General features: G+C 38.8%; 2 protein-coding genes across 13 annotated transcripts in view; one reads left to right on the top strand and one right to left on the bottom strand.

The window, feature by feature from the left end:
- Window positions 1-18,082, bottom strand: part of TXNRD2 (thioredoxin reductase 2) — a 37,322-nt gene extending 19,240 nt beyond the window's left edge. For 4 of the 6 annotated variants that reach the window (XR_012676499.1, XM_075168021.1, XM_075168020.1 and 1 more), the window contains exons 1-11: window positions 17,752-18,082; window positions 16,555-16,620; window positions 15,784-15,840; window positions 15,068-15,212; window positions 14,677-14,751; window positions 13,718-13,796; window positions 12,627-12,689; window positions 12,042-12,112; window positions 7,337-7,356; window positions 6,864-6,955; window positions 4,144-4,318 (exon numbers count right to left, since the gene is read on the bottom strand). Coding sequence is in view for 4 of the 6 variants with exons in the window: in XM_075168021.1 (XP_075024122.1) it covers window positions 4,144-4,318; window positions 6,864-6,955; window positions 7,337-7,356; window positions 12,042-12,112; window positions 12,627-12,689; window positions 13,718-13,796; window positions 14,677-14,751; window positions 15,068-15,212; window positions 15,784-15,840; window positions 16,555-16,620; window positions 17,752-17,824 (916 nt within the window). In the remaining 2 variants the exon portion in view is untranslated. Of the gene's footprint in view, window positions 1-4,143; window positions 4,319-6,863; window positions 6,956-7,336; window positions 7,357-12,041; window positions 12,113-12,626; window positions 12,690-13,717; window positions 13,797-14,676; window positions 14,752-15,067; window positions 15,213-15,783; window positions 15,841-16,554; window positions 16,621-17,012; window positions 17,035-17,751 lie in introns of those variants that run through there. The other 2 variants (XR_012676500.1, XM_075168024.1) reach the window with 2 other exon arrangements.
- The window catches only part of COMT (catechol-O-methyltransferase), a 32,263-nt gene continuing 23,347 nt past the window's right edge, over window positions 17,251-26,166 (top strand). For 2 of the 7 annotated variants that reach the window (XM_075168031.1, XM_075168034.1), the window contains exon 1: window positions 24,935-25,636. The gene's annotated coding sequence lies outside the window, so the exon portion shown is untranslated. Of the gene's footprint in view, window positions 17,622-21,348; window positions 21,384-24,021; window positions 24,257-24,934; window positions 25,637-26,166 lie in introns of those variants that run through there. The other 5 variants (XM_075168038.1, XM_075168036.1, XM_075168035.1 and 2 more) reach the window with 5 other exon arrangements.

Here is a 26,166-nt window from a genome sequence, read left to right on the forward strand (position 1 = left end):
TACTAGCACATTAAAAATAGCCCTGTTGAATAAAGTCTGACTGAATGTCATTAAAACTAGATATTGGGAAAAAACCTAAAAGCACTGGCTGACGTAATGGGAATGACAATTTTCATTAGGACTGCAGAAACCACATCTTACCAAGACAGTAATGAATTAAAATTAATGAGAAAGAGACATGGAACGTTCAGAACAAAGAACCAGAGCCTCAGCAAACCACATCACATTAGCGCTAACAGTTGCCTGAGATCAGCCAAGGTGCATTATTTTTCACTGAATCGTTCAAAGGTTAAAAATGGGATGGCAAGATTTTATTTGCAAAGATGAATCTAAAGCCCATCCCCTTTTCTATAGGGGCCGGCAGAAATATGCTCACAGGACATCACAGCAATATTTTACCAAATGGGACTTTTCAAAGAAAATCTCCAAACAAAATTTCTGTTTTCTTGATTAATCCAAACTGATTTGGTTGTAAGACTTGAACAAACTACTATTAAAAAAAAAAATGTTATGTACCTTACCCTTTCTTGATATTGAACAGCGAGGCTCTTACTTTACTGCACTACAAAATAAATCTGCCAAGCATCCAGTCTGACAAAAAGGACAATATGCTTGATAGTACATGATATGCAACACCTGATACCTGTTCAGCTTTATATTGAACTAAAGTTATAATTCCTTTTCATAGCAAAGATGATATTATTTCAAAGACACAGTGGCTTTCCTCTAAGCTTATGAATGCAAAGGAACTTGAGAGTGGTTGTTCCACTGCTCTCATCAGGGAGAAAACCCTTTTTGTAAAGCTAAACTTAAAATCTGCTGCTGGTCGTTGCTCTTTCTGTTAACAATTTACTAGCACACTACCTCACTTTCTCTGTCAAACTAATTCTGGGATATTTTGCAAACACCTGCTTAGTTTAATCAATTCAGCGTTGCTCCTCTACACAGTAAGACCCTATTAGATATGTGATAACTCAGTATTTTTTCTAAGGACTTTGTGAATAATCAAATTCCAGTTACAGCAGTGATCTTTTGCCATCTATTGCAAATTCAAATGAAAACACTACTCGCCAATTCCTTTTACATATTAGTTGCATTGCAACTGCAGCATTCAATCCACAGGTTTCAGTCCTCCAATAGCTGAAGCAAAACCACTCTACAAAGCTTGATCTCCCACAACTTTGTCCTGCAGCTCAGCAGTTGCATCTGTTTATAAAGGTGTCAGTCTCTACCCTTTTCTTTGGATGAAGGCCCTATGTTCAATCTGTACATGCACGCACTTACCATTGCTTTGTAGCTCAGGTGTATTAGGCACCTAACATACAAATTTTTTTTGTGTCCGTAAGCGCAGGGAGAATACTATATAAGATTAAAAGTTTATTGGTTTCATATTGAATGAAAAAAAAATCTCAAAAGCTTGTCATTTCAGGAGAATTCTCACAAAAGCAGAAAACAGAGCACTAGTAAAAGAAGGACATTATAGGATTAGACAGGCAGAATCAAAAAAAGGTCAAGAAAGAGCTGTTTCACTGATCTGGAATATAACAGTATAGTCACTCAGCAAGGTAACACAGGTCCATAACAGTTACCTACAAAAGCTTTGGATTGAAACCTTTAAATTACATTAAAGGGTATCAAAAGGAGATTTTTTTTTTTGCCTCAAATATTTTGACTGGTTAAAAAACGCTGCTAGAAAAGCAAAGAGAGCATTGTGCCTGCTTTTATTGGCTTATCCATACAAGCAGAAAATTACACATTCCAAAAGATAAACAAAACTCTTCATAGAAAAACAAAGTAATTTTTTTACAAAGGGCCTACCTTAAGAGATAATACTGTAGCTTACCAAACTCAAACTGTGTCCCACTGCCAGTAAGTATTTTTAACATTATTCATAAAATCCAACTAAAATTTCATTATGCGCTTACAAAAATGAAGGAAATATCTACTATAATTCAGGCTGCAATTAGTTAACAATAGCAGCTGCTTTTCAACTAACTCTACAAGCTGACTTTCTTCAATCAGTATTGTAACTGGCACATCTGCAGACAGGAAATCCTCAACACTACCAAGTTTCCCAGCCTATTATCTGAGACACCTGGTGTGGGTGTGTTGATACAGAGCAAAACAATGAATCATACCGACTGCACATCAATTAACCAGCTTTAACTGTTAATGTGTTTAATCCTTAAGGGTGGAGTGCCAATTTGAACACTGAAGGGGGGAAAAAAAAAGTCAACACAAAAAACCCAAACCCTCAAACTGTTCATTTTGCAGTTTCTAAACATGGATTGTAACTCAAATCTATGACAAAAATTATAATACATGCAGTTCCTTTGTATCAAAATAGTGAGTGCAGTCACATTACAACTGAGCTGCAATATCATATCATGCAACCTTATTCCGTTACAACTCACACTAAACCAAGATTTTTTTTCTCATTATTTCAATTTAATAGCTCTTTTTTCTATCTTTGACAAAAGTAAACAAATTGACTTGACATTTCACAGGTGTGACTCCACCTCAGTGTACTTTTAACAGAAAGCTTGAGAAAAATCAAATACAGCATTCAGAAACTTGCTTTTTGGAAACATTTTCATCTCACCTCATGAATATTACTCTACAGTTTTCAGGATTGTCACATCTCCAGATAGCATAACCTTTTTTGCTCTTGGCAAGCACTAGTGTCTTTGACTGGTTCTGGTGAGCATAATCCATTATTATAGGCTGTTTCCACAATTTATAGAAGCCCATTGCACTTCTAAGAGAACAGTAATCACAGTAAGCGAAAGAAAAAGTTTGTCACAACACACAACCTGCTCTCTGGGGTATTAGGAAGGTATAAAGCTGACTTAACCAGGGGAAAGGAACAACAGAACAACAGATTTAGTCCACTGGGCAAAATACAAAATGCTGTAAATGATCTGTTCCTGTTTCCTGTAATGGATCTATTCTATGACCACAAGAATTTAACTTTATCTGTTATCAACAAATGAAAGAATAACGTTTCCCCACTACCCTAAAACAGTAGTGTCAGATAAAAAGAATAGCATAAAAATGAAGTAGTTAAAGGAATTGCTAAAGCTGCTAGTAAAACCGACCGTTCCTCTGCGTCAAAACATATTTCTTGGGCAGTAAGTTTAAGCGTATTTACTTTGTTTGCCAGATATCATCTGCTTGCGAAATATCACTACTACCTTTAGCCATCCATTATTTATCTACAATTCCAGATATTCACAAAGCTTTATAAACACAGAAGACAAGAGGTCTCCTATTCTGGTGGGCATGCAGTCCTCCTGAACCAATATAGCAACTGAGGGCCAACTCATTAACAGCAACAAATGAGCAGCTTGGGGAGGCAATGCAGAAAGAGTATTTTCATTCCTGGGGGCTGGAGCCTTGTACCATACATCAATTAGTGTGTTAATCCTTACAAAAAGTAGCATTTGACTCAAAGGAGGCAAAAAACAGATTTAATTCCCATTTCTGGTGATTATGCTCATAGCCATTTGTCACAAAATTCTTTTAAACTGATTTACTCTGACTTAGGCATCATACGTCAGTTCCGAGGGGTCTGAGATATGTGAAAGTTCCTCAACAGATTTCAAAAGGTCTGAAGTTCCAAGGTTCCCTGTAATAAGCCTGGATTTTTAGGGACAATTACTTCTCTTTCTCCAAATTGGATGATGGCTGCAGTAACAAACTTAAGAGCACAGTTTAGAAAAATTCATAGAAAAAATGGTAGCCTCTTGAACAGGATAAATAGGAACTTGTAGTGAATAGCTTTATGAATAAGTCAAGAGTAAGGACTTGGAGAACACTACCTGCACCACAGAGATTGCTGGAATTCATGCCCTCATCCTCTAGTAAATGTGAGGAAGACTAAATGGTCTCCCATTTATTGCAGCTCATGCAAAAGCAGTTACCATGGATTTCTTCCATTCACTGTAACTTTCATGTGTTTTTAGACTGTAAGTGAACAAGTCAGAATTTAAAAACTATCAATACTTAGGTTACTAAATATTTAATATTAAAAAAAAAAAAAAAAAAAAGGAGGCGGCTATTTGGCCCCTTACAACATGACAAGGGGACTTCATTTTCAGAATGGAAAGCATTGCAAATAAATGTTAAGATAATCAAGTTTACCTACTGCCCACATCACTGTGTCAAAGGAATCGGTTTCTTCTGTGCCCAGGTCAGTATTTTTCCAGGTGACTTGCAATCTGTTGCTCTCCAATTTTTCAACTTTGGTTGGGAAACACCTCTTTAAAAATTTTGTGCCGTAAGATTCCATGTGCTCAGTTACTAAAGATGCCATTTGCTGTTGAGTAGGCGAAAAAAATTGTTTATTCTTAGATGTATGGCCTTTTTAATGTAAAACCCTCCTTCAGCTGTCTCCATGAAAATTCAGTAAATACACTGTGCATTTCAAACATTCTTTATCACTTAGTTACTATGCATTGTCAACACGATAATTTATTGAGCCACTATGACCTGCAACTCCATTCCAAGAGGCATCTACATCTGAACATTCAAATTATTTTCAAAAAAGTAAAATAGTATATGAATAAAGTGGTTGCTTTTAAATCATTTGATGCTTATACAAAAATAGCATCTAGAGCATATTCAATTTAACATTACCATAATTACCATTTTCTGGCAGCATGATGAGAATTAAATACTTTCACAAAGCTAAGGAAGAAAAATATTTCCCTTTGCCATGACACCTGTCATTTGTCTGCAATGACTATGAGTCACTAAGGTTTCCTGGAAAGTTCTACTACAAAAAGGAAATAATGCTTTTGTCCTAAGAGCCTGTTTGAAACAATGCCACACCACAGTCAAGTAGTGAAGTGTCGCATTGACAGGTTTATCCAAAGATGTCATTGCTCTTGACTGCGGTAATTCTGGTTGCACTTTGTCAAAGAATGTATTTATTACTTAAAGGATATTATCACAAAACCACTTACACAGAACAACTACATGCAAGGTCTTGGCTTACAAAACTTTATTTTCGAAGCTGATATTAACTAATATGAAGGCAACAGCAGGGTTATATCTCTTCAGAAACAGGATAGCTCACTAACCAATTTCCATCAGACTCAGTGTGGCTACAGAGTGAACATAATTATTTTATCTCTATTAATACCTTCTTAACTTTGAAATGTCCATTGTGCTCTTCCTGCCTACAAAGGATCAAGTTCTCAGCAAAAGCCCTACTGTAAGTGTTTTATGAAGTGCCACACACACACTCTTGCTCAGATCTCATGCTGTTACAGGTGTAGATTTCTTCAATGATGAGTGCAAATCCCAAGACACATTCTTATACAATGTTTTGCAAACTCTGGTACACATACCACTAGTTTTAAGAAAGCCACTTCAAAGTGGGAGTGGCTGGCATGCAACCAGCAGCTGTCACTACCTGCAGTGGTACTTGTCACTGCTGCTTCTAACAGCAATACTCCCTCCTCAGAAACTGTGCTGTTAGACATGAAAATAATTTTCCTACACACTGTGTATGCAAAGAAGTTCTTATAAACAAGTCCATAGTTCTACCACTCTTTCATCAACTTTGGCCTGTAAATGTTTTGCACTATTGCAATTAAGCATTAAAAAAAATCCCAATTCATGATACTAGGAATAATTAAGTTAACATGCATTCATTCCCATTCTGAAAACACTATTTTCAAGTGATTAACACAACAGTCTTCATTCTTAAGGCTGACATTTTCCAAAGTTATTTGCCTGAGAAAAAATTTGTTGGAAATGTCAAAGAAAAAGTTCACTGCACATGTGAGTGAAAACCCAGAACTCTCTCACTGCTTTAAGAACGCTACAGAAACCTTTCCTTCAAAGTAGTGTTAGCATCAAATCTTGCAGGGACAGAAGATTCACAATCACCTTTAACATACTCTGCCTACAGATCTAGGGACCAAAAAGACTATCAGCCCATCAAAGAGATCATCTAACCTGTAGAACAGAGGCTACAAATTCACATCCAAGTAACACCTTTACAAGATCCAGTAACTTGTCTTTAACCTAAACCTGCTATACTACCTTCTATTGCTTCTTTAAGCAGTTATACTTTTTACACAAATCCTATTTTAAACCTTTTTTCGTTGTTGTTGTTGTCTTTTCTCGTTGTTATTTCTAATTGCTTTTATTGTCTTTACACAGGAACAGGTTTTTGGCCAAAACTGTTTTCTGTTTTGTCAGCACAATCATGACCACTTATACTTTTAAATAAAACTCTCCAAAATCTTCCCCAATTTTGAAACACAGATTCTTCTCTTTACATTTCCCTGCCTGAAAGTTTTTGCTTTTAATTTTCTCCAGCTTAGGGTTGATAGTTCCACTGAAATCACTATATTTTTTTTTACCTAGTTATAACGGCCACTGTTTTGAAAGTGGTAAGGTCAAGATTTCCAATTCCTATGTAATTACAAACTTTCAGCTTAGTGATATATTTATATTCATCATAATAAGCTCCTCATTGAACTACTTCACGTTAAGTCCAATAATTTATTTTAAAAATCATTATCTGTAACTCCTAGAAATTCAGGATTATTTTAAAGAGATTGTCCAAAGTTTTTAGCAGTGGCATAAATCCCTCCCCTGCCCCCCAACCTTTTCAATCTTGTTTTCAATTAAGCAAGAGGAAAAAAAAGATTTACTTTTCTGAGTACAGTATCGAGCGATATGATAGGAAAACAAGAGCTAATATTTATTTAGTTTCTCTTCAGAAAGCATGTACTAGGAAATGTCTGGAGAAGCCAACGACACATTTTCTTTAGGAGACAAACATAATTAAATATACTTTTTAATATATTTGATATATAAGGAGATGTAAGATATTCTGTACTCACCTGATCAAACCCACGAAGTGGGATACTTCTCATCATGACTGTAGTGTCCAATCCAATGCCTGTTAGAAAACCAGCACACTCAAGTGAAACATCTGGTGAAGCATCAGTTAAGGAAATATAAACAATAATTTCCTATAAATGCAATATAAAAGGGTAGTTACAAGTGGGCTTTTTACCTAGAGATATCAAGTTCTCCTCACACAGACAACATCTTTAGCTTGCTTTTTTTTTGCATAGAATAAAACTCCAAAGCCTTTTAATATTTTCCTCATAGATTTTTGTTTTTAAGATCCTGAGAATTTATCCTCAGCTGACCTTAATTCCCATGATGCTACTGCATAGAAAACTATTACTATTCTATTACCAATTCAATTACAGAGCATGAGCAAACGAATTCTGAAAATTGAGCTTTCATAGGAAAGACAGCTTTGCTGCTTATAATCATAAATCATCGCAGCTTTTTCAAAGGATACAGCTGGCTCCAACAACCAACCTGTTACATAAAAAGAAAAGAAGAATAAAGCAGTGGAATGAGCTTGTGCATATTTCTGCACAACCAAAAAATTATTTTCTGAAATATGTATAGCTACAAAATTACAGGTTTGAGGAGTGGGTCTGATGTTGTTAGATAGGAGGAAAGAGTGTGGCTTGTCAACTCCAACAAAGACAACGCTATAACATGTGGGCTTATTTTATTAACAGAATAAAAAAAGAACAGGCTTATAAGACATAAGGAATTGTTTTTATATTGTAAAGAGACATTTAAAAACATATTCTGAAAGACAAAGTGAAGAAAGCCATGAAAAACTCAGAGAAACTAGCAAGGTTAAGAGGTATCACAAATATTTCTATTGTGTTCTATGATGTACCTCCGTTGGAAACATCTGGAGTGGACACTGACAGGTTTTTCCCCCAGTGCGTATTGCTACTGATGCCTCATCTTTACAGGGCCTCTCAGCACCATTGCTTCCGAGACAGCAGGTAACACATAAACATACAGACATGCAGCAGTCTTTTGGGAACTCAAGTACATCTCAAAATTTCTATCTTAATTACTAAATATATATCTTTAATTATTTTTAAGTAAACTTAACACAATCAGAAGTTAAGCCCATTTGAAATTCATCATCTTCCTATCAAGTAGATTACAGTTCCCAGTATAAGATTTTATTCATTGCTAAATTTCATTTTGTTTTATAACTATCTGCTTTTTCATCATCTTATTTATCCAAATGCCAAATATTTGCCCCTCCTGTCTTTAAGTTTGTATACAGTTATAGAAAATCCGTTTAATAGATTTACATTTACCTAGACTAGTATTTACCAAACACATCCATTTTAGATCTTAAATAAAACTCCAGCTCCCATCTCTCCCCATATTTCACATCCTTTCAACCAAGAATATCACTGAAGTTGTCCATCAACGCTTTTAATTTATGAGGTGTATCAGCTCTCCAGCACAGCAGTTTCCATGCCTGTCCCCAGATGCCCTATACACTGCAGCAGTCCTCTCTCTTCTGACCATATCCTCAGTCCCCTACGTCTGCTGGGTACACAAGAGGCAGAATGCTCAGTCTCTGTCCGGAGGCAAAAGTGGGTCCAGCCAGCCAGTCACTGATACTCAGCTGCTGGACAGGCTGCACTCACATTCCTTTGCTGTTCATGCGTTACGCAGACTTGTTAAAATCTCACAGTTTGGAGATGCATTCCACATAATATTTCCACTTACAACAAAGTCTTTTTTAAGTTTTTGAATTAGGGAAAAAAAGCGTCATTAGGGATCAAAATTTCTAGTTACTATGAGAACAGTGTAGAATGTTAGGCTCTATCTGACTATGATTTTCATCTACGGAAATACATGCTTTATAAAGAACTTTCATCCCCATGCTTTGTAAAGAACTTTTCATCAAAAAACAAGACACAAAACCACAACACTGAGAATCCACCTGAATATTTAGCACATTTTTTCTGTTTCTTTTGGGCATTTTTTTAAAGCAGATCTCTCTCATACTGTCATATTCAAAAGTTAAAAAAGTAACTTTGGATTTTTGGTATGGAAGAAGTAGTTTGCTAATTGCATTTTGGAAAGCTAGAAATTTACTTTAAAAACTCAAAATACAAACTCACATAATCACAGAGTTTAAATAGGTTATTTAAAGTTAGGAGGATAAGCAAGGAAGCATAAGCATTATAAGTCACAGGACCTTACCATATTCTTTTACCGATATCCAACCTTGTTTGACTGTTTTGAGGAAGATAAGTTTTAGCAACACAAATGACAATGCCAGCAGAGAGAACAGTTGCATGGAAATAATCCGTTAAGTAAAGACCTTTTCCCTCAGCAGCTGTGCCTCCATTAATTCAAAAACTCTAAGCAGCAAAGCAAAACTATTTTGACAAAACATGCTCCAAACAGGTAAAAATTCAAAGTAGTCAGATCACAGAAAGGAACACATTTGAAATATCAACTCATGGCCTACGCATCCCACGCTGTTTTGTATTCTACATTTTGCTTGATTCCTGGCCGAAGTAGTATACACTAGTATGGTACTTCAAAAAATAAATATAAACCCTTAAATCCATGGAAAAAACCACACACGAACTGAAGGCTAACACAAAGTGCTGCACGCATTGCAGTCTCTTTGTAAGGACGTATCATTCATCAATTCTAACTAAAATTTACAAAGCAATGATCCTCCCTCCACCCTGTTACCAGGAAAACTACCGGCATACACGGTTACAAAGAGAGAAACATGTTTCATAGAAGGACATCAAGAACCTTAGAAAATTAAAATATTTTACATGTGAACATGTATGGCAACTAAAAACAAATGTTAGAGGCACGATGGAGCTCTGCAGACAGCAAATTTGGCTTCTCTTTTTGGCCCTGCCACTGACTAGCCACATATCTCTAGGAAAGTTATTCTTCCACCATATTACAAGACAAAAACAAGTCCAATACTTGGAACGCTCTTCATACAGTCTATCCTATGCTAAGAGAGCAGACCAAAACAGGAGGTGAAACACTAGCTTGTGGCCTATACCTTACCCTAAACCAAACAGAGATACTTTTAAACTTCCAAAAAGTGCAGACACAGGGGCTGCTGCTCGGTGAGCTCCAGAGATTGCAGAGTCAGTACAACACATGTTTTCTCACAGAAGACCCTAGATACCATCTATCTATCCTATAATAAAAACACAACTTCCGAAGGTGTACAGAGAACAGGTTGAGGTAAAGAGATTAAAATCTGCCAGTCTGGGTTTTATGTTTGACAAACAATTTAACACAGTGGGAAATAATTTTTTCCAGCATTAGGGCATCTGATTCATCTGTGAATGGATGATCAGCCCCTCTTTTAGCATGCAGCTCCCAGGAAGTCCTGCAAAAAGCCATATGCTGCCCATAAAGAAATATTTACTGGAGATTCACAAGGAACAGAATGAGAATATCTGTAATTTGGGCATATGTTTGCTCTTCTTTTTCATTAGATGAAAAATAGATGCCAGCTGGCACTAATTCATAGTATCAGCAGCACATTATCCACAATTTCTTCTACAAAGTAGAGGGTTCCTGGGCATTGTCAGTGTCTAATAGAAAAGGTAAGAAAGCAGAACCTAACCTTCACACCTGCTCAATCTCTCACTCATTTTGAACATATTTCAAGGCATCTTTTCTAATTCGCTCTGCCAAAACCCTTCAAACTCAGTAGCGAGAATTTCTTCACATGTTTGTATATCTAAGGGACTTTTAAGTTGGTTAACGGTTTGCTTTTTTTTTTTTTTTTTTTTTTAATATGAACAACTGCAGGACTGACAGTTCTATAACCCCCAGGCATGTAATTTGTAGCTGAGATATGTACATTTGGAGAGGGAGGAAAGAAAGAATAAGTACAACGCAGCTCAGACTAAAAACAAAAGGTGTTAAACTGAACCTTGGGAATATTTATAATAGAAACAAATCCGACAGAAACAAACCTTTAACAACTCCCTCCTTCATTTGCTAGGACACAGCCTGATAAAGCACAGAAATGCTACTGTAGCCCCTGCAGGCTTATTTTGACTAAATCTCAGGAATGCAACATATAAACATTAGACTCCCACATTACACTGTTACAACTTGCATTAGCAGCAACTGGACAAAAGCCACATTTCCACAGAAAAATCTTACAGGGATAAATCTTATGTTTAGTTTTTGTGGGGGGTTTTGGTGTTTTGGTTTTTTTTTTAGAAAACAATTCCTTCGCATAAATCATGCTCTCAAAATTCAAGAGGTGACTGATATATTACAAACAACAGCAAATTTACTTTTCTTTTTAAAGTGTACCACGGAGCCTTATTTATCTATTTGATGTTTAGCTTAACATAGCGTATTTTATGTTAGAAAGTCACAGCCATGAATGGCAGCTCTGTTTTTTTTCAAAACACAAGTATTATAGTTTCAAGTTTCTTCTTCTTATATATACTTTGCTTTTTCTAGAATTGCTCAATAGAGAAAAGAAAAAAATAGTATTATTTGACTTTCATGCTAGCAGATGTGCATTGCAAATCACAATTATTTGCATCAGGAAATTGTTCTGTAGTGCAGCATTGACTCAGAATCTTACTGTGCTATATGTGCTGTAAAAAAAAAAGGCTATTTTAGGCATTTTAGTATTTCCATTAAAAACAACTTTTTAGTATTTCAGTTAAACAATAGTTCCCAAAGCATAAGAAAAGGCAAAAGTAACCCAATGGCCTCATCATATTTTCTTTTGTTATCAGAACTGCCACCACTTAACAGAACACAAAATTACGCTGGAGTTTCTGTCCTAATTGAAAAGCAATTTCACATATACCCGTAGCAAAGAATAGGGACAATACAGCCTTTGTTTAAGTTTATGCTGCCCTCTTGTGACTTCTATGTGTAATTGCTACAGCAAACACGTCACCTTAACCTAAGATGGTGAAAATTCATATTTAATTTTATTTTAGAAGGGAATTTCATAAAGGGGGAAAATCTGTTAGTTATTAATGAAAGTTGGTAGTGTGATATTGACGCATAGCAAAACAAATTCTCAGAAGGAAAACAGAAGGACAGAAAAATTGGTATATAAAGGGCAATTTTGAACATTTTTCACCTTGCCATAAAGAAAAAGTACAAATGCCAGCATCTGGTAAAGCCATGGTGAGGTAACTTACGTTTTTCCAGGAGATTCTTTTAACCAGAATAGATCATCACTTGTAATTCCATACTCCAGTGCACCTGCAATCTATGAACACACAGGTAAGATCTTGAATCTACAATGCAAGTCGTGTCAGCAAAGAAAGCTAACAGCAACTTGAGCTGTATTAGGTGAAGTATAGCCATTAGACCAAGGGGAATATATCTGGGGTTGCCCAGATATGTTATCCAGACTCTACCTTTGGAGATTTTCAAAACCTGACTGCAAAAAGCCCTGAGCAACATGATCTGACCTCACAGCTGACTCAATAGCTGACCCCAATCTCCTTGAGCAGGATGACCTCTAGAGATCTCTTCCAACCTGAAGTATCCTACAGCTTTAAGCAACATCAACATACTAAATTGATGCAAATTGCTTTGTATGGAAATGTTTTTCTGAAAAGCCTGTGCTTTATATAAAAGATAATTTTTCACACGACACAAGTACAAAGATCTTTTATGTGTTACTTTATATTTACATTGTTTATCCTCCAAACATTCATTATATCCTGCAACAAAACTAGTAAAGCCATTGGAGTTGTCAGATGGCAAGTGTAACTTACGTGCGTAGGATATTTTGGTCTGCCTCCAGTAGCAATGACAATATTTTCTGCAGTAACAACAGTCTACAAACAAAAATACAAAATCAAAATCAAGCATTTGAAATCCTTTTATCTGTCTTTAGATTTTATCTATGTACAAATGAGTGATAAATGAGAAAGCTGGCACTACGATCTGCTATTTATATGACATAATAATCATCAATGCATTAAAAAAAGGATGGAGATAAAATAAACTAATACATGCAGGAGTTTCTCCTACACATTCTCTATCAGTTTTTATTTTAATACTAAGCTTACAATTGTTCCTATACTGGACAAGATTCTGATGACTACTTGGAAGCAACAGTTGTGCACAAATGGCAGCTTTTTAAAATCCATTTTTGCTTAGGACAAAACACACACAGATCACAGCAAATGAATTCTGTCTCTAAGGCCTGGAGTTAAGCTATCTCAAAAGTGGCATGTTTTTAGAAAATGCTAGGCATCTATCCCCAAAAACTTTTGCTCTCTCAAGCTGATATTAACCAGTAACATTATATAATTATCCTCAAAAAGGTGTTAAAAATGCACGTTCAGTCTCTTGTTAAATATGCAGAAATGGCCACCATTCTATTACGTGACCCAGTTGCTTGAAGCTGTGCATTCAGTATAATTGCCTCCCACACACAATTTTGCATTAGAAAGCTAAGCACCCTTGCAATTCATCTGAAGGAGGAAAACATCTCAGACTGATCTAACGCCCGGAGCAATAAGGAGATGTTGGTCCTCTTTACATCTCTGTAAGCATCTATCAAAGCAGTATGACTCTGACCAAAAACAACAACAAAAAAATCTCAGCATTATCCATCTGCAAAGAAAAAGTAATGGCATCTGACTAACAGGTTAGGGGCTAGGGACTCAGTAGGCAACAATCAAGTTCATCAACATCTTCCCTAGGTGGAAAATGCAAATCTCCCTCACCAAAACAATACTGAATACCTAAAGCAATTTGCAAAAATACAGGCTAGCTCCCAGTTGACCTGACAACCAACACATGAAGACCTGAAATGTTTGAAGTGAATGATACTGCAGAAATCAGCACAGCAGCTCACCTCTTTACCTGCTTTTGTTAAACCACGGATTGTATGTGGATCAGAAAAACTCCCTTTCATGTTGAAATATTTCACCTTCCTGTTTGGAAGGAAACAGCAACACAAATGCACACTTAATGAAGAATAAGAATGAAATATGATCAGCTACTTTTTCTGTACCTGAAGTGCTAAAAAGGATAGCAAACAGACATAGAAATGCAAAAGGAAGAAAGTATCTCATTTCATAGGATTGTTTGCAGCTCTGTCACATAATTTAAGTCACTTAATTCTTGTGTCACAGTTAACTCCTCTATAGCTATATAGGTATACCTATATAGGTACAGCAGAGTACCTTGTAACATGCTTTGGGATCAGGTTATTGATCTCTTCAAATGATACATTTTCCACGAGCCATAGCATTACTATCACTATCTATAACATTACTAATACTACACTCATTTGAGAGCATACAAAAATGACTCAACAGGAGTCACAAGACTAGTACCTGTTAAATTATCTATTAATATAATTTCTCTATAAAAGGAACTGCATGCTGAAAAACTTGGAACCATTTCTTCACTGAAAGCAAAAAAATTAGCTGCTCTAGTACAGTGTTATCTGTGGGCTCGTATGGCATACAAATTTTGGTGGACAAGCTTGAAATTTTCTTGAGAAACCCTAACTACTTCATATTAATGCAAAATCTCTCCAGATTAATGAGAGCATTCCTGATCACTACACCGTTAGAAAGCTTTCACGTATGGTCATTTTCAAACACTATTTCCCAGAAAAGAAAAGGAAGGGGGGGGGGGGGAAATCACTTACATTGGCATGGGCACATAAGGCCCTGAGCAGAAAGGACTTACAAACTCAAAATACTAGCTCAAATGAGAAACTCCAAAGTCAATTCAGCAATTCTACAAGGAGAAGAGCAGCTCCTTGACTACGGGAAGAAAGATGAACTTCAAAGTCTTATTTACTTGTCTTGTAGTTGCACTCTGTGTCCCCAGTTCAAGGATTTCACATAATTCTGAACAGCTTGTGCCATCACAGACCTATCGCAAAACAAGAAACTGAACATGAAGTCATCACATTACAAATTCAGATTATGCAACTCAAAGATACAAGCAATTGCTAGAAATTAGGAATGTTCTACAGTACTTTTTATTATAAAAGGAAATCATCAAGTCCAAATCAAAATAATATATGCCCTGATAAACCAGTAAATACAGTTTTGTGTTTTAAACAAGGAACAGTCTAAAAGGCTTCATGCAAAATTAACTTCCCTAACTGTCCCTAAATAAACACCAACTGGGAAAAGTTGTTACGCATTTGCAACACAAATGAGTGCATATGGGCAATAATCTTTACCAGGTATGATGAACAGGTTGGGCTATATTCCAGCCATAGTGTTGGGCATCTTTAAGGGCACTCCCTAAAAGAGCTGCTTGATGCATAAGCTTTTTAGGAATGCAGCCAACATTCACACAAGTTCCACCAAGTCCCCATTTGGTTCCTTGGGAGAAGAAAAAAAAAAGAAAGAAAGAAAAAGTAAATTCATCAGGTTAGTGTAACTTCATGCAATTGGGTTACTTAAATTAGGTTGCTCATGCAATTAGTTAAAAATTTCTGAAACAACACACAATTTACTGTCTCCTACAGATCAGTTTCTAACTCTGCTTATGTTCATTTGTTTTGATAAAAACCATCTCTATATATTTTTTCTTCTAAAATTCAAACCATCTCAAGATGTTTCTCAGAGCTCTGAAGATCCAGTTACTACACATAGTACGCATAATACTATCTTATTTACTTATTGTACATGAAGAGCCTCAACATGATGCAATTCATAATTTTTAGAAATTGTAAATGACATTTTGACAGAGACAATATTCTCACATATTTAAGTCAAAAGTCTACTACAAATGGTAGCATCGAACACCACTAACAAATTTAATGTGCAGGGGAAGCAGGTAGAACTGGGACAGAGTGGGCTTTGGCCACTTTGCTGCCTGGAGCAATCTGCTCACATAGGCAACCGTTTTATACACATGTCCAAATATTACCCTAGTATTTCTCTTCCATACCTTGTGGAGAAGGTTCCACATAATCCAAAACGGCCACTTTCTTTCCAAACTGAGCAGCTTTAAACAAAAAGCAAGACAAGGTATTTAGAGGTGGGAGAAACACACAAACTTAAATATTTTTAGTAGCACAGGTACAGATTAAGAGTACAAGAGATGACGGCTGGTGGTTTATACTGTCTAACTCAAGAGGCCAGACTGGGGACCCAGGCTGCCTATGTAGTCAGCAGATTCTCCAGAAGGCACTTAATAACCCAGACTAGAGCCTCCAGCTTCCACCAACCCTAAAAAGGCAACTTGACCCCAAATGAGATGTTTAAGAACCTGATGCGTTGTTGAGCACGTTACACTGAGTTACAAAGGGGCAAGGTTCTCTACAGCAGTTAAACAGTTCTTGGAAACAGTCTGAAGACACTGTTGTTTTAACACATAAATAAGAAACAGTATAATTAAAAAACTACAGTATCTATGGAGGCACTGAGAGTATTTTACAATAACAGTGAAATAAAAGCTTATTAGATTTTCCCATGACAAAAGAAGAAATATTTTTTAAAAAGTTAATAGGAAAGCCAAACAAGATTGCCTCACCTGAGGGTGTGAATTAATTTGCAGATTAACTATATGGAGCCGAGTTAATGATTAATGTGCAGGGACTGTGATTAATGTGCAAAGTTTCTTAAAAAGCTTTAGCATTATCAGTAACACTTCTCTTATTTTCCATAAACACCACTCAAGCTAGAACAAAACTTTTGTTAGATATTTATACATACAAACCTTCTTTTGCACAAGCAAGGCCTCCAGACCCTCCACCAATTATCAGAAGATCATACTCATTCTTTCCTGTGAAGAGGATGTGAAAAAAGAAGGAAAAGAAACAGGCAAGGAAGACGGAAGAGGTATGCAAGAAGGTAAATATCAAAGAGTACTCTATTTTTTACAATTTATTATTGCTGATTTGGGTTTTCTTTACTTTACTAGAGCACTGTGTTTTTTCAATGTCCCAAAGCATTCTACAAAAATTGTTAAACTATCTAGTCTGGTTTCATGAACGAAATACAGAAGATAAAGCAATCCAAAAGAAGTGAGGAAATAGATTAGATTTTTACACACTATGTCCCAAGAAGCTCTTTCTGCATGATTAAGCAGTTGCAACTGGGATCCAGTACAGGACTTCTGTCTCTGCATTACAGCAGCAAGTTCCACACACAGATTTTTCAGCAGGGTCACCTTATCGGACTCGCAAAGCTTCAGCTGCAAAGTAGGCCTTCCAGGGGTGTGGTGGGGTGGTTAGAGGGAAGCTGGCCCCTTCTGCCACCCCAGCCTCTCCACAGATCGGCCCAGAGCAGCTTTGAAGCGGCAGAAGCCCACAGGTGAGCAGTAACTCGTTTCTTAGCAAGGGCATCAGGGCAACCCCTGCTTTCAGAGAGCTGCCGGCGGTTTGGGGAGGACAGCCGAGGCCTGCAGCATCCGCACACCAGCTGTGCCACCACAGGATGGGGGGCTTTTCTCGGGAGTTCAGGGTGGGCAGTCAGACTGGAAATACCCCACGGTCGTTGGGGTTAAGCCTAGAGGAAAGGTTTGGCTGCCTCTCGGGCTGAGCCGGTACCTCTCCCTGCACCGCAGGGGTGCAGGAGGCCTTGCCCACTTCACAGCCACCTGCGGCCCGGGCACTCCCTCAGCAACTCAGGGGCCGAGGGACGGGCTCCGAGAGAGGCACCGGGACGGGGGTGGCTCCGAAAGCCGTCACGGATGGAGGCAGCCCGCCACCCCGGTCGCTGAGGGAGGAGAGTGGCGCCTCCGGGTTGGGGGCGGCGGTCTCCGGTCCCCACAGGGTCGCTTAGGTAAGGCGCCCGCGGGCGCGGGGGGTGGGAAGGGCGCTCTCGGCGTCAGGAGGAGAGGGCAGCCCGCTTCCCTCGGAGAGAGGCGGAGGTGCGGCCTCTGCCAGCCCTGAGCCCAGCGGGCACCCCGTACCTGAGAGGGCTCGTACCGTACGGCACAGCCCCGACACTCCCAGGAGACGCCGCCTCCGCCACAGCGCCGCCATGCTGTACGGCAAAGGGCCTCCGCGCCGAGCCAGGACCCCTGCGAGGTGGCCGGGCAGCGCCTGAGCGGAGGGCGGAGGCGCCGGGCCGGTGAGGGCGGCGGAGCCCCGTGCGGGCGGTGGGGTGGAGGGGCGCGAGGATCGCCGCGCAGGCCGCCGCGTCGCGGGTGCGAGCACAACGCCTGCCCTGAGGGGAGGCGGCCGCTTCCCTCCCGGAGAGGGCGGTCGCCCTGCGTCCGGAGCTCCGGCTTCTGGAGCCGCTGCGAGAGGCCTTTTTAGAAGGCGGGCACAGACTCTGGCGTTAGCGAAGCGCGTTTGCGTTAGAATCGGACGCATTGGAAGGGAAAAAAAAACTCCACTTGATTGACTGGCTTCTCCCCGAGATCCTGCTGCAAAGGGGTTCAGGGAAGGCGTTTTGGGAAAGAAGAGGAACACGACGGCTGCCCAGAACCTTCACCGATATTCAGAGCTCTGTTTTATCCCCTCTGAAACCGCACATCCCTTTGTAACAGACGCGGCGAGAGGTGGGCTGTCGCAGCCCCTTCCTCAGCGCGCAGACTGGGAGTTAAAAACCTCTGAGAAGGTGGTTTGAATACCTCTCCCTCCCACAGGTATTACAGGCAACACGTCACGTTGTGTCGGATTCCTGTGGCTAAGCTATGGTCAGCGTGGAGAGCAGGCGCTAGGGGCTCGGGTCCGAGAGGAGGGGGCTTCCTCAACCGAAATGGCGGGGCGGGCCCGTGCTACACAGCTCAGTGAACTAGACCAGCACAGACAGCTTTAGGACGTGGTTTAACTGTGGTGGTACAGCTGCCTGCCCAGGACAACCTGTTGGAGCCCTTCCGATGCTTCACAGCCTTCGGCAGTGTTTTCTGTCCCTGTGCCCCATGCCAGCTGTTGGTTAAACCAGGGCGATGCTGCTGACCTGCTTCGGATGGGAGTTGTGAGAGTTATTAATGCTTGTAATGTATTCTGGCAGCCTAAGGTAAAAGGCCTCAGAGTAGGGATTGATCAAAACAGTAGCACAGGGAACAAGGTCTTGGCCTTTACTGAAGCACAGTAGTGACCCTGCCTGCTGCTGTACGTAGTGAGCCGTATGTGATAAACACCACCACAGCCGAATCAGTTTGGGCCAAAGAATCAGCCGCTTTTTCTTGGAGAGAAGGAGCTGGCGACAGAAAACAGTTTTAGGCAGTCATGGTTCAGCTGTCTCCGGAGCAAGGGTCTGGCTCACAAGGGGGCAGCATCCGACCATTTTGTTTCGAAACCATCAATCATCTGGTCCACAGTTGAGGAGAAACGGCAGGAAATTAAAATACTCAGAAGAAAGTTTTGTAGAACTAACGTCACCTCCAGTGTAGGTCTGATTAATTTTTTTCACTCTGTTAATGTTTGAAAATACCCGAAACAGGAATTACTATCACTTTAGTAAATGGATTGACGACTTGTCCAGAATCAGTGCTGTTTTAAAAAAACAAAAAAGGCAAAACCCTTCTCTGTTGCCTCCTGCAGCAATAATCAATAAATCACTAGAAACACTCTTACCCACTGCAGCAGCAGTAGAAAGACATGATTAGAGCGTACTGAGAGGCCTTTGAATTAAAGAAACCTCAAGCATATTCAGATACTAACTTTCATGCTCTTCAGGTATATGCATGCAAAGTTGTTTTAGCTGTTCGTTTTAGCCACTATTCTGAATTGAATCAGGCAGTGTTGAGCATATGCTCTTCACACAGCATTTAGTTCAGATGCGTAGGATCAAGGGTAGGATTAAATCTCCCCAAACACAAAACAAGTTTATGTGAATAAATATTCCAGCAGCATTATGGTATTTTGCTAATAAGGAAAGGCCTTAAATGTAGCAAAAATGTTGATAGAAAACATTACCTTTAAACAGCACCTACAGTGGCAATTTAGGAAAGAACTGATGATAAATTTGGAGTAATGCTTCTAATCTCTTTTAAGGATAGGATCTTGGCCGAGTGCCCATTGTTACAGCCATGTAGTACACTAGCATTACTGGTTGCTTTCATTATTTTAGAGCTCAGAGTCTAAGTGAACCACAGCCTACGCAGCAGTGGTGAGATTGTAGCTTCTTTTAGATGTTTGTGTGTTCCTAACACATCAGCACACACCCTCTCTTTTCTAGCTTGGAAGCAAGTCAGTTGCTTTCACTTGGCATCCTCCTTAAGTCATCTGGGAACCAGAACAATCCCTAGCTGCTGCTGTGCCACTGGCAGGCCGTGTGAAGCTGGGGTGTCACCAGCCCTCTGGCTGTGTCTCACAGCTAACGATAAAGCCCTGTGCAGTTCCACAGGCTAAGGCTTTCCCATCAGGACCACCATCTTCAGAAGAAAATACAAAGTCTGTGTAATGCCACTCTGCTCGTTCTTGCACATTCTCACAAGCTTGATCATTGAGACCGATAGAGGCAAATATCATCAATGAGGACTAGGTTTTGCCCATGGTCACGGTATCAGTAAGAGGAGTAGCCACTGATACTTGCTGCAGTCAGCACTGAGCAGATGTGACTGCGCTACACTTCAAAAATCTTTCTCAGGGACCAGAGACAAATTCTGGTTATCAGGTGTGGTTTCTAATGTGTGTTTTGGCTCATCTCCTATAGCTTTCTACTCGCTTATTTTATTCTTTTGTGGTTAGCATTAAGCTGATCAGACTAATTAGTGATACATTTTTTTTACATATATATAATATATATATTAATTTCTTTTAAGAAAGCAAGCATTAAGTCCTTTAATGGCAAATACATTCTAGTATCAGGACTTACGTGAAGTACTGTGTTTCTGCAGTGAAAGCATATTTTTTCAAAACTTGGGATTGAAAAAAAACTTCTTACAAGATAGTTATCAGACTTATCATCATATTTCCACAGAATTTTGTCAGTTGTAGCTAGTCATATTTAAAGTCATAAATTAACTTAATACATTAGATGTGGTTTGGTTTATTTCCAGGGGGAGATGTTTATTCAATGTACTGTAAACAGAGTGGTATTAAAAGGGCAAAGGAAACACCACTGTAATATGTTTCAGAAATGTATATACATCCATTCAACAAAAATACGGGTTTTGTAAGGCATTAATTGGTTCTGTTAATGGGCAGACTTTCTCCTTTTGAATTTATTATAGGGACAGCTTGGAATGCTGTACTGTTTTCCTTCATATGCAATATCTTTTGTCACATGTATCAGTGGCTTATTTAAATTCTTCCTCGTGAAGACAACCAGGACCAAATACCTCTTCTACCTAACATCTTAGAAATTTTGATTTTTCAAACACATCTTCGTGTCTTTCCTGTTTTTCTGGCATGGTTTGCTTTATGTCTTATGTTCCCAGGTTAGCGACCTGGCAGGGTGGGAGAAAGAAGAGAGGTGTCAGGTAGATACCATCTTTGGAAGTCATCACATTGTTTCTTTTTTAGTGGGTGGGGCGGGAAGTGGATTATATCAGAGGTTGCATTTTGTGGCATGACCTAATTAATAATTTACAGGGGTGTCAGTGAACTGTACTGGATCAGTAGTTAAACTAAGAAGTCTCTCCATGAGGTAGGACTTTTTGGGTTCTTACCATCTCTCTTGTGATTGATTGTACTCTTATTTTTTTTCTTGTTGTTCCTCTGCTAGTGTGTAGCATGGTGTCCTTTAGCATTGAGGAGGAAGGAGGTGGGAAAGAAAAACCGTGTGGAAGAAAGGCATGTCAAATGGTGAATACAAAAGTGGAAATAGTGACATAGTCCCTAGCAATTGAGAGAACCGTATCCCAGAGCTACAAAAAGGACAGAATAAATGGTAGCATGGTAGGGGTGGTTACCAGTCCTTAGACTTTTTTCAAAGCAAGCTAAAACCTTCTCATGATTCAAATTGCTAACTATATGGATAGTATTCTAACATGGGGGTTATGCTGACAAGTGAGGACCCTTGTTTGAAGACACAGGTCCTGGGTAAACCAAAGAAGTATTTTTACCACTTTTATTTGAGGCTTCTTAACTGACTTATGTAGTAGGAATTTTCCAATATTACTTTTTGTTGGGTATTGCTTTACATTGGTGTGAAGGAATCTGTGGCTGTTCGCTTACAATCCAACTCTGCTGTATTTTTCTGCATTTTTGATATCTGCTTTTAAGAGCTTTGACAAATCAATCTTTAGAAGAGTCAAAAGTCAAACTGATAAGGGAAGAAAATGACTAATTTTGATTTATGAGATCGAGGTGGTGATCAGATTTCCGTGTGAAGTCTACAAAGTTTACAACATTTTGTTAAGATGGGACAAATATATCCCATTAGCTGATAATTTTTTATGTAGGGTCTGTAAATGTATCTCAACCAACTACATTGAGAAAGCTAAGAATTACTCTAAATCAGGTCATAATTTAAATGCCATTTAAAAATGTAATTCTAAAAGAAAACCAACCACTCTAATATTTGCTAAGTGCCCCAAAAGGACATCTTGTTACAAAGAATACATCCTTCAGCTAACAGTGTTTTCTCTGCTGGAAACATTTGTGCATAGGTTCATAAACCAACAAAAATGGTTTAACATTTCATCTTTGTTGCTATTTCTTCCTTTGTTTGCTTTTTTTTTTATTTTCACAAATTTATCTGAGAGTAGGACTCGTTGTTGTTCAGAATTTAATCTATGCCATTTTATTCCTTCTTTCCTTACCATAGAATCTTCTGTTCATAGCTTGTCCTACACAAATAATTAATTGCAAGTGAGGGAAAAAACCCAACAAAAACAGATGAAGCTTCAAGCGGCATAGGTTCTTGACTTTAGTTCCAATGCTTCAACATATATTACCAAAAAAGGGAGGGAGAAAAGACAGAAATATGGTAGATTTAACTAAGCTTCAAAGTTTTCATGAGGAGGTATAAAGTCTTTGAAAGCAGGAAGTTTTTTTCAGTCTACATGATAACCTTCTAAGATGCATAGTAAACACAAAATAGTCTAACTGCTTGTATAATCTGTTAAATTTTAGAGTACAACTTTGCTGGCCATCTTTTTTCTCTTTTAGCTGTTTCCTATTTTAGATATCTCCAAGCAGTTTCCTGATTCATACATGAGTGGTGCTTCCTTTCTCAAAATTCCTCTTTTGCGTGTTTCTCAGCAAGAGAAACTAATTTGACTGTTGAAAACAGCAAACTCGCATAAAAGAAAATCCCTCCTGCTATTCTGACAATGCAAGCTCAAAAGAATTTTCTTCTACTCAGTGTTTCACATGATCTGTGGGGTTTATGATAATGTGCTAGCTCTCCTGTCTCCCTTTGTTTAGGCTTTTAAAAACTAGTCTTTGGCCAGGATTATTAGAAGAAGGGAATGTCATTTGTTGTTATGCCAGACATGGATTTACTGGGAAAGCTTTGGCTCTGTGCTATGCACAGCAAGTGGGGATAGCACTGCCACATTGCATCATATGATTGCAGCTGTATAGCCTCCATTTGAGACGGGGAGCTCCGTATGTGAGCAAGTCTACTCAAGTTTGTGCAGACAGAGCTGAGCTTAACTCTGTCAACTGCCAGAGTGAGTCAGTCTGAACTAGCCAGTTATTCTGACCTGTTGCCGTTCATGTGGTGTTGCTCCGAAGCTAAGATATCCTGGGTCTACATTTTCCCATGGATGTGCCCTGTGAATGCAGTATCCTCATGTTCTGCAATAGCAACGCCATCTTTTAAGATCTTGTCCCTACATAAAAATTGTATTACACCAATACATTTATTGCTCTCCACAGTTCTCTAACCTGGATGTATTAATATCAGGGTAAATTTTTAGTATCTAGGCAAGGATAAGTTGTAAATAGTACATAAATGTATGCACTCCGGAGTTTGTAGCATTGTTATTATGTTAGTAAAAACTTACAAAAATATCCATACCTATATAGACCCTGTCTTGGGCAAAAAGGTAAATTAAAGAAAGGCATAAGCCAATGTCTAACAGCCTACCAAAGAAACTTCTCTTGGAGAAAAAATTATCCCATAATAATGTATTACAAGAGTTCAACTTTCTAATAACTTGGAAGCAACTTATGGACATTGTCACACAGTTTGGGTGGTTTAACTAACTGAACCTCTGGCTTTATCTAGTTTGCAGTTATTGCCATTTACCATTTTTACTTATGTAATGAAATATCGAGACAACAGAAAGGGTTACTTTGCAGGCATAGCCTTTATCATACAAGTAAACAGTTGTGGGCAGGCAGAAGCAAGTTTGCTCCTCCCATGGTTCTAGCCTGAAGAATATGATTCAGCTCAAAGTTACAAGTCCTTTAGAAGTGTTGTCATGGGACACTTCTCAATCTGGTAGGTCTAGGCACTAATTTATACTGCTAAGCAGAAGCTGAGCTGATACCACCCACCAGTTCACAACTAGCTATAGTTAACTGCAAGGACGTCTCCAAAGAATAGCTGTATGCTTACAGAACCAGGTCAGTGCATAGAGTAAGTTTTACTGTTTTAAGCTTTTTTCTCCACAGCCCAGCAGTAAAAGAAATTATCAGTTAATTTTAACTGTGGGTGGCATCAGGGATTGTGCAGACACAGCCTGTCATGGTTTCACAACTAGCTTTCGCCCAGTCAGGAAATTACAGTCAGTAAAGCTGGAGTGCGGCATTGCTTATATCGTTCTTTGTTCTGCTTGATGTCTGGATTATAAGAAAATATTTTTTGAGCTAAAGCTCTGTTATACATGGAAGGGATACTTCAAAGTTATTCTGTATTGACATTGGGCACTGCTATATTGCAGGGTCTTAGTTATGTTTTGTTTAGAATTACTAAAAACACTTTGATCTTCACCTACCTCTTTTTCCCACAATTCTTTATTCAATTCATCCACTTAACATTTTTTATTTTTCTCTTGTCATGCTCTCAGGTAGTCCCTAATTCTTTCAAGGACCTCCTCCCTCATGTGACAAAGCCTGTTTTCAGTCCTTCAGCTCCTGTTTCTGCCACATTTGATACAAACCCTTTGAATCTTTGAAAAGTTTCTAGGCTAGAACTTCAAACACTCGCTGACTAGGTCTGAGTTTTGTAGTGAGAATACAGCAGAGAACTACTACCACATTGTGTGTGGTTTTTGTTTTTTCTTATTATTTTCAATTTAATTGCAGCTTGATTATCTTGTTTCCACCTCGAAACAATATAGACAGTCAAGCCAAAACCAAGGTTGATTAGAATAAGCCTCTTCTTTATCTTAGAGCTGTTTGTAGAAGAATATTTTTCCAACTAGAAGCTATAGAAATTTATTTATTTATAATGTATTGATTGCACCTCCTTCTGTAGTTGCTGTTGAGCAGTTCGCTATACTTACCTCTCCTCCCTCCAGCAGCACTCTATATTTAACTCACATGCCTAGGTCTTGTTTCTACGACTTCTGCACTGGCTGTAGCATGCCACGTCTGAGCTGAAAAAAGAACTAAATCCCTTGGGCCAAATTCATTCCTGAAGTTGCTTGATTGAACACAGTGCATTTACACTGAGCACAGAGTTGGCTCATACCTGACTCTGTCAGCATTCACTGTGCTGTAACTAAGTAACAAGAACACTGTCATTAGGGGACAGATGAACAGCTTTCTGTAAGGTTATTAGAGCACTGAGCACCTTTAAGGAGTGAAGAAATCTGTGAAAGGAGGAGTTGGAGAAAAGGACACCGCTCCTTTTAGAGTCTGTAACAGAACTGATAAGCTATTCCTGTGATGTGATCGAATGTGACTGAATACTGCAGGGTCTTGGACTCTTATTCTATAAAATCCACATCAGAGCAGCACAGGAAAAGATCGGAGGGAACAGCTTCTGCTGTACTGAGAAAGGTACATATTTATATTTTCTTATTTCTCAGACTTGACATGATTTGTTAGCTTAGATAATGCCACTATTTTAAACAGTGGTGAAAATGAAAGAAGCAGTGTTTTCCACATTCTGACTGGTACTCATTGTCAGGAAGTCAGTCCGTGGGCAGCAACAGCTTTCACAGAGAAAGAGTAGGACATATTTGTGTGTAATGCCTTTGTACTGTATTGTAAACCTTGACAGTTGAAAGAAGTGAGATGAGAGAACCCCGACTAAATTGGAAATGTAATTTATGGCTATAAGTATGCTGGAATTTGGTACTCATTTGTATTCAAGAAAAAGCTGAATGCAAGGCAAGTTTCAGTCATATTTGAATAGCTGCTTTTATAAATGTGTTGCTGCAGCTGTATTTTATGGGGGTTTTCATTCTCACAAGGGAGTTCGGCTACAGCAAAATGTCTGTGAAGAACAGACAAAAAGCTAGTACTTTTGCTTGCTAGCCCTGTTGCTGCTTACAGAGTATCTATCTTTCTGACGCCCTTTACGACAT

Source organism: Calonectris borealis, chromosome 18, assembly GCF_964195595.1.
Source record: "Calonectris borealis chromosome 18, bCalBor7.hap1.2, whole genome shotgun sequence".
In the NCBI taxonomy this organism is placed as follows: domain Eukaryota; kingdom Metazoa; phylum Chordata; class Aves; order Procellariiformes; family Procellariidae; genus Calonectris; species Calonectris borealis.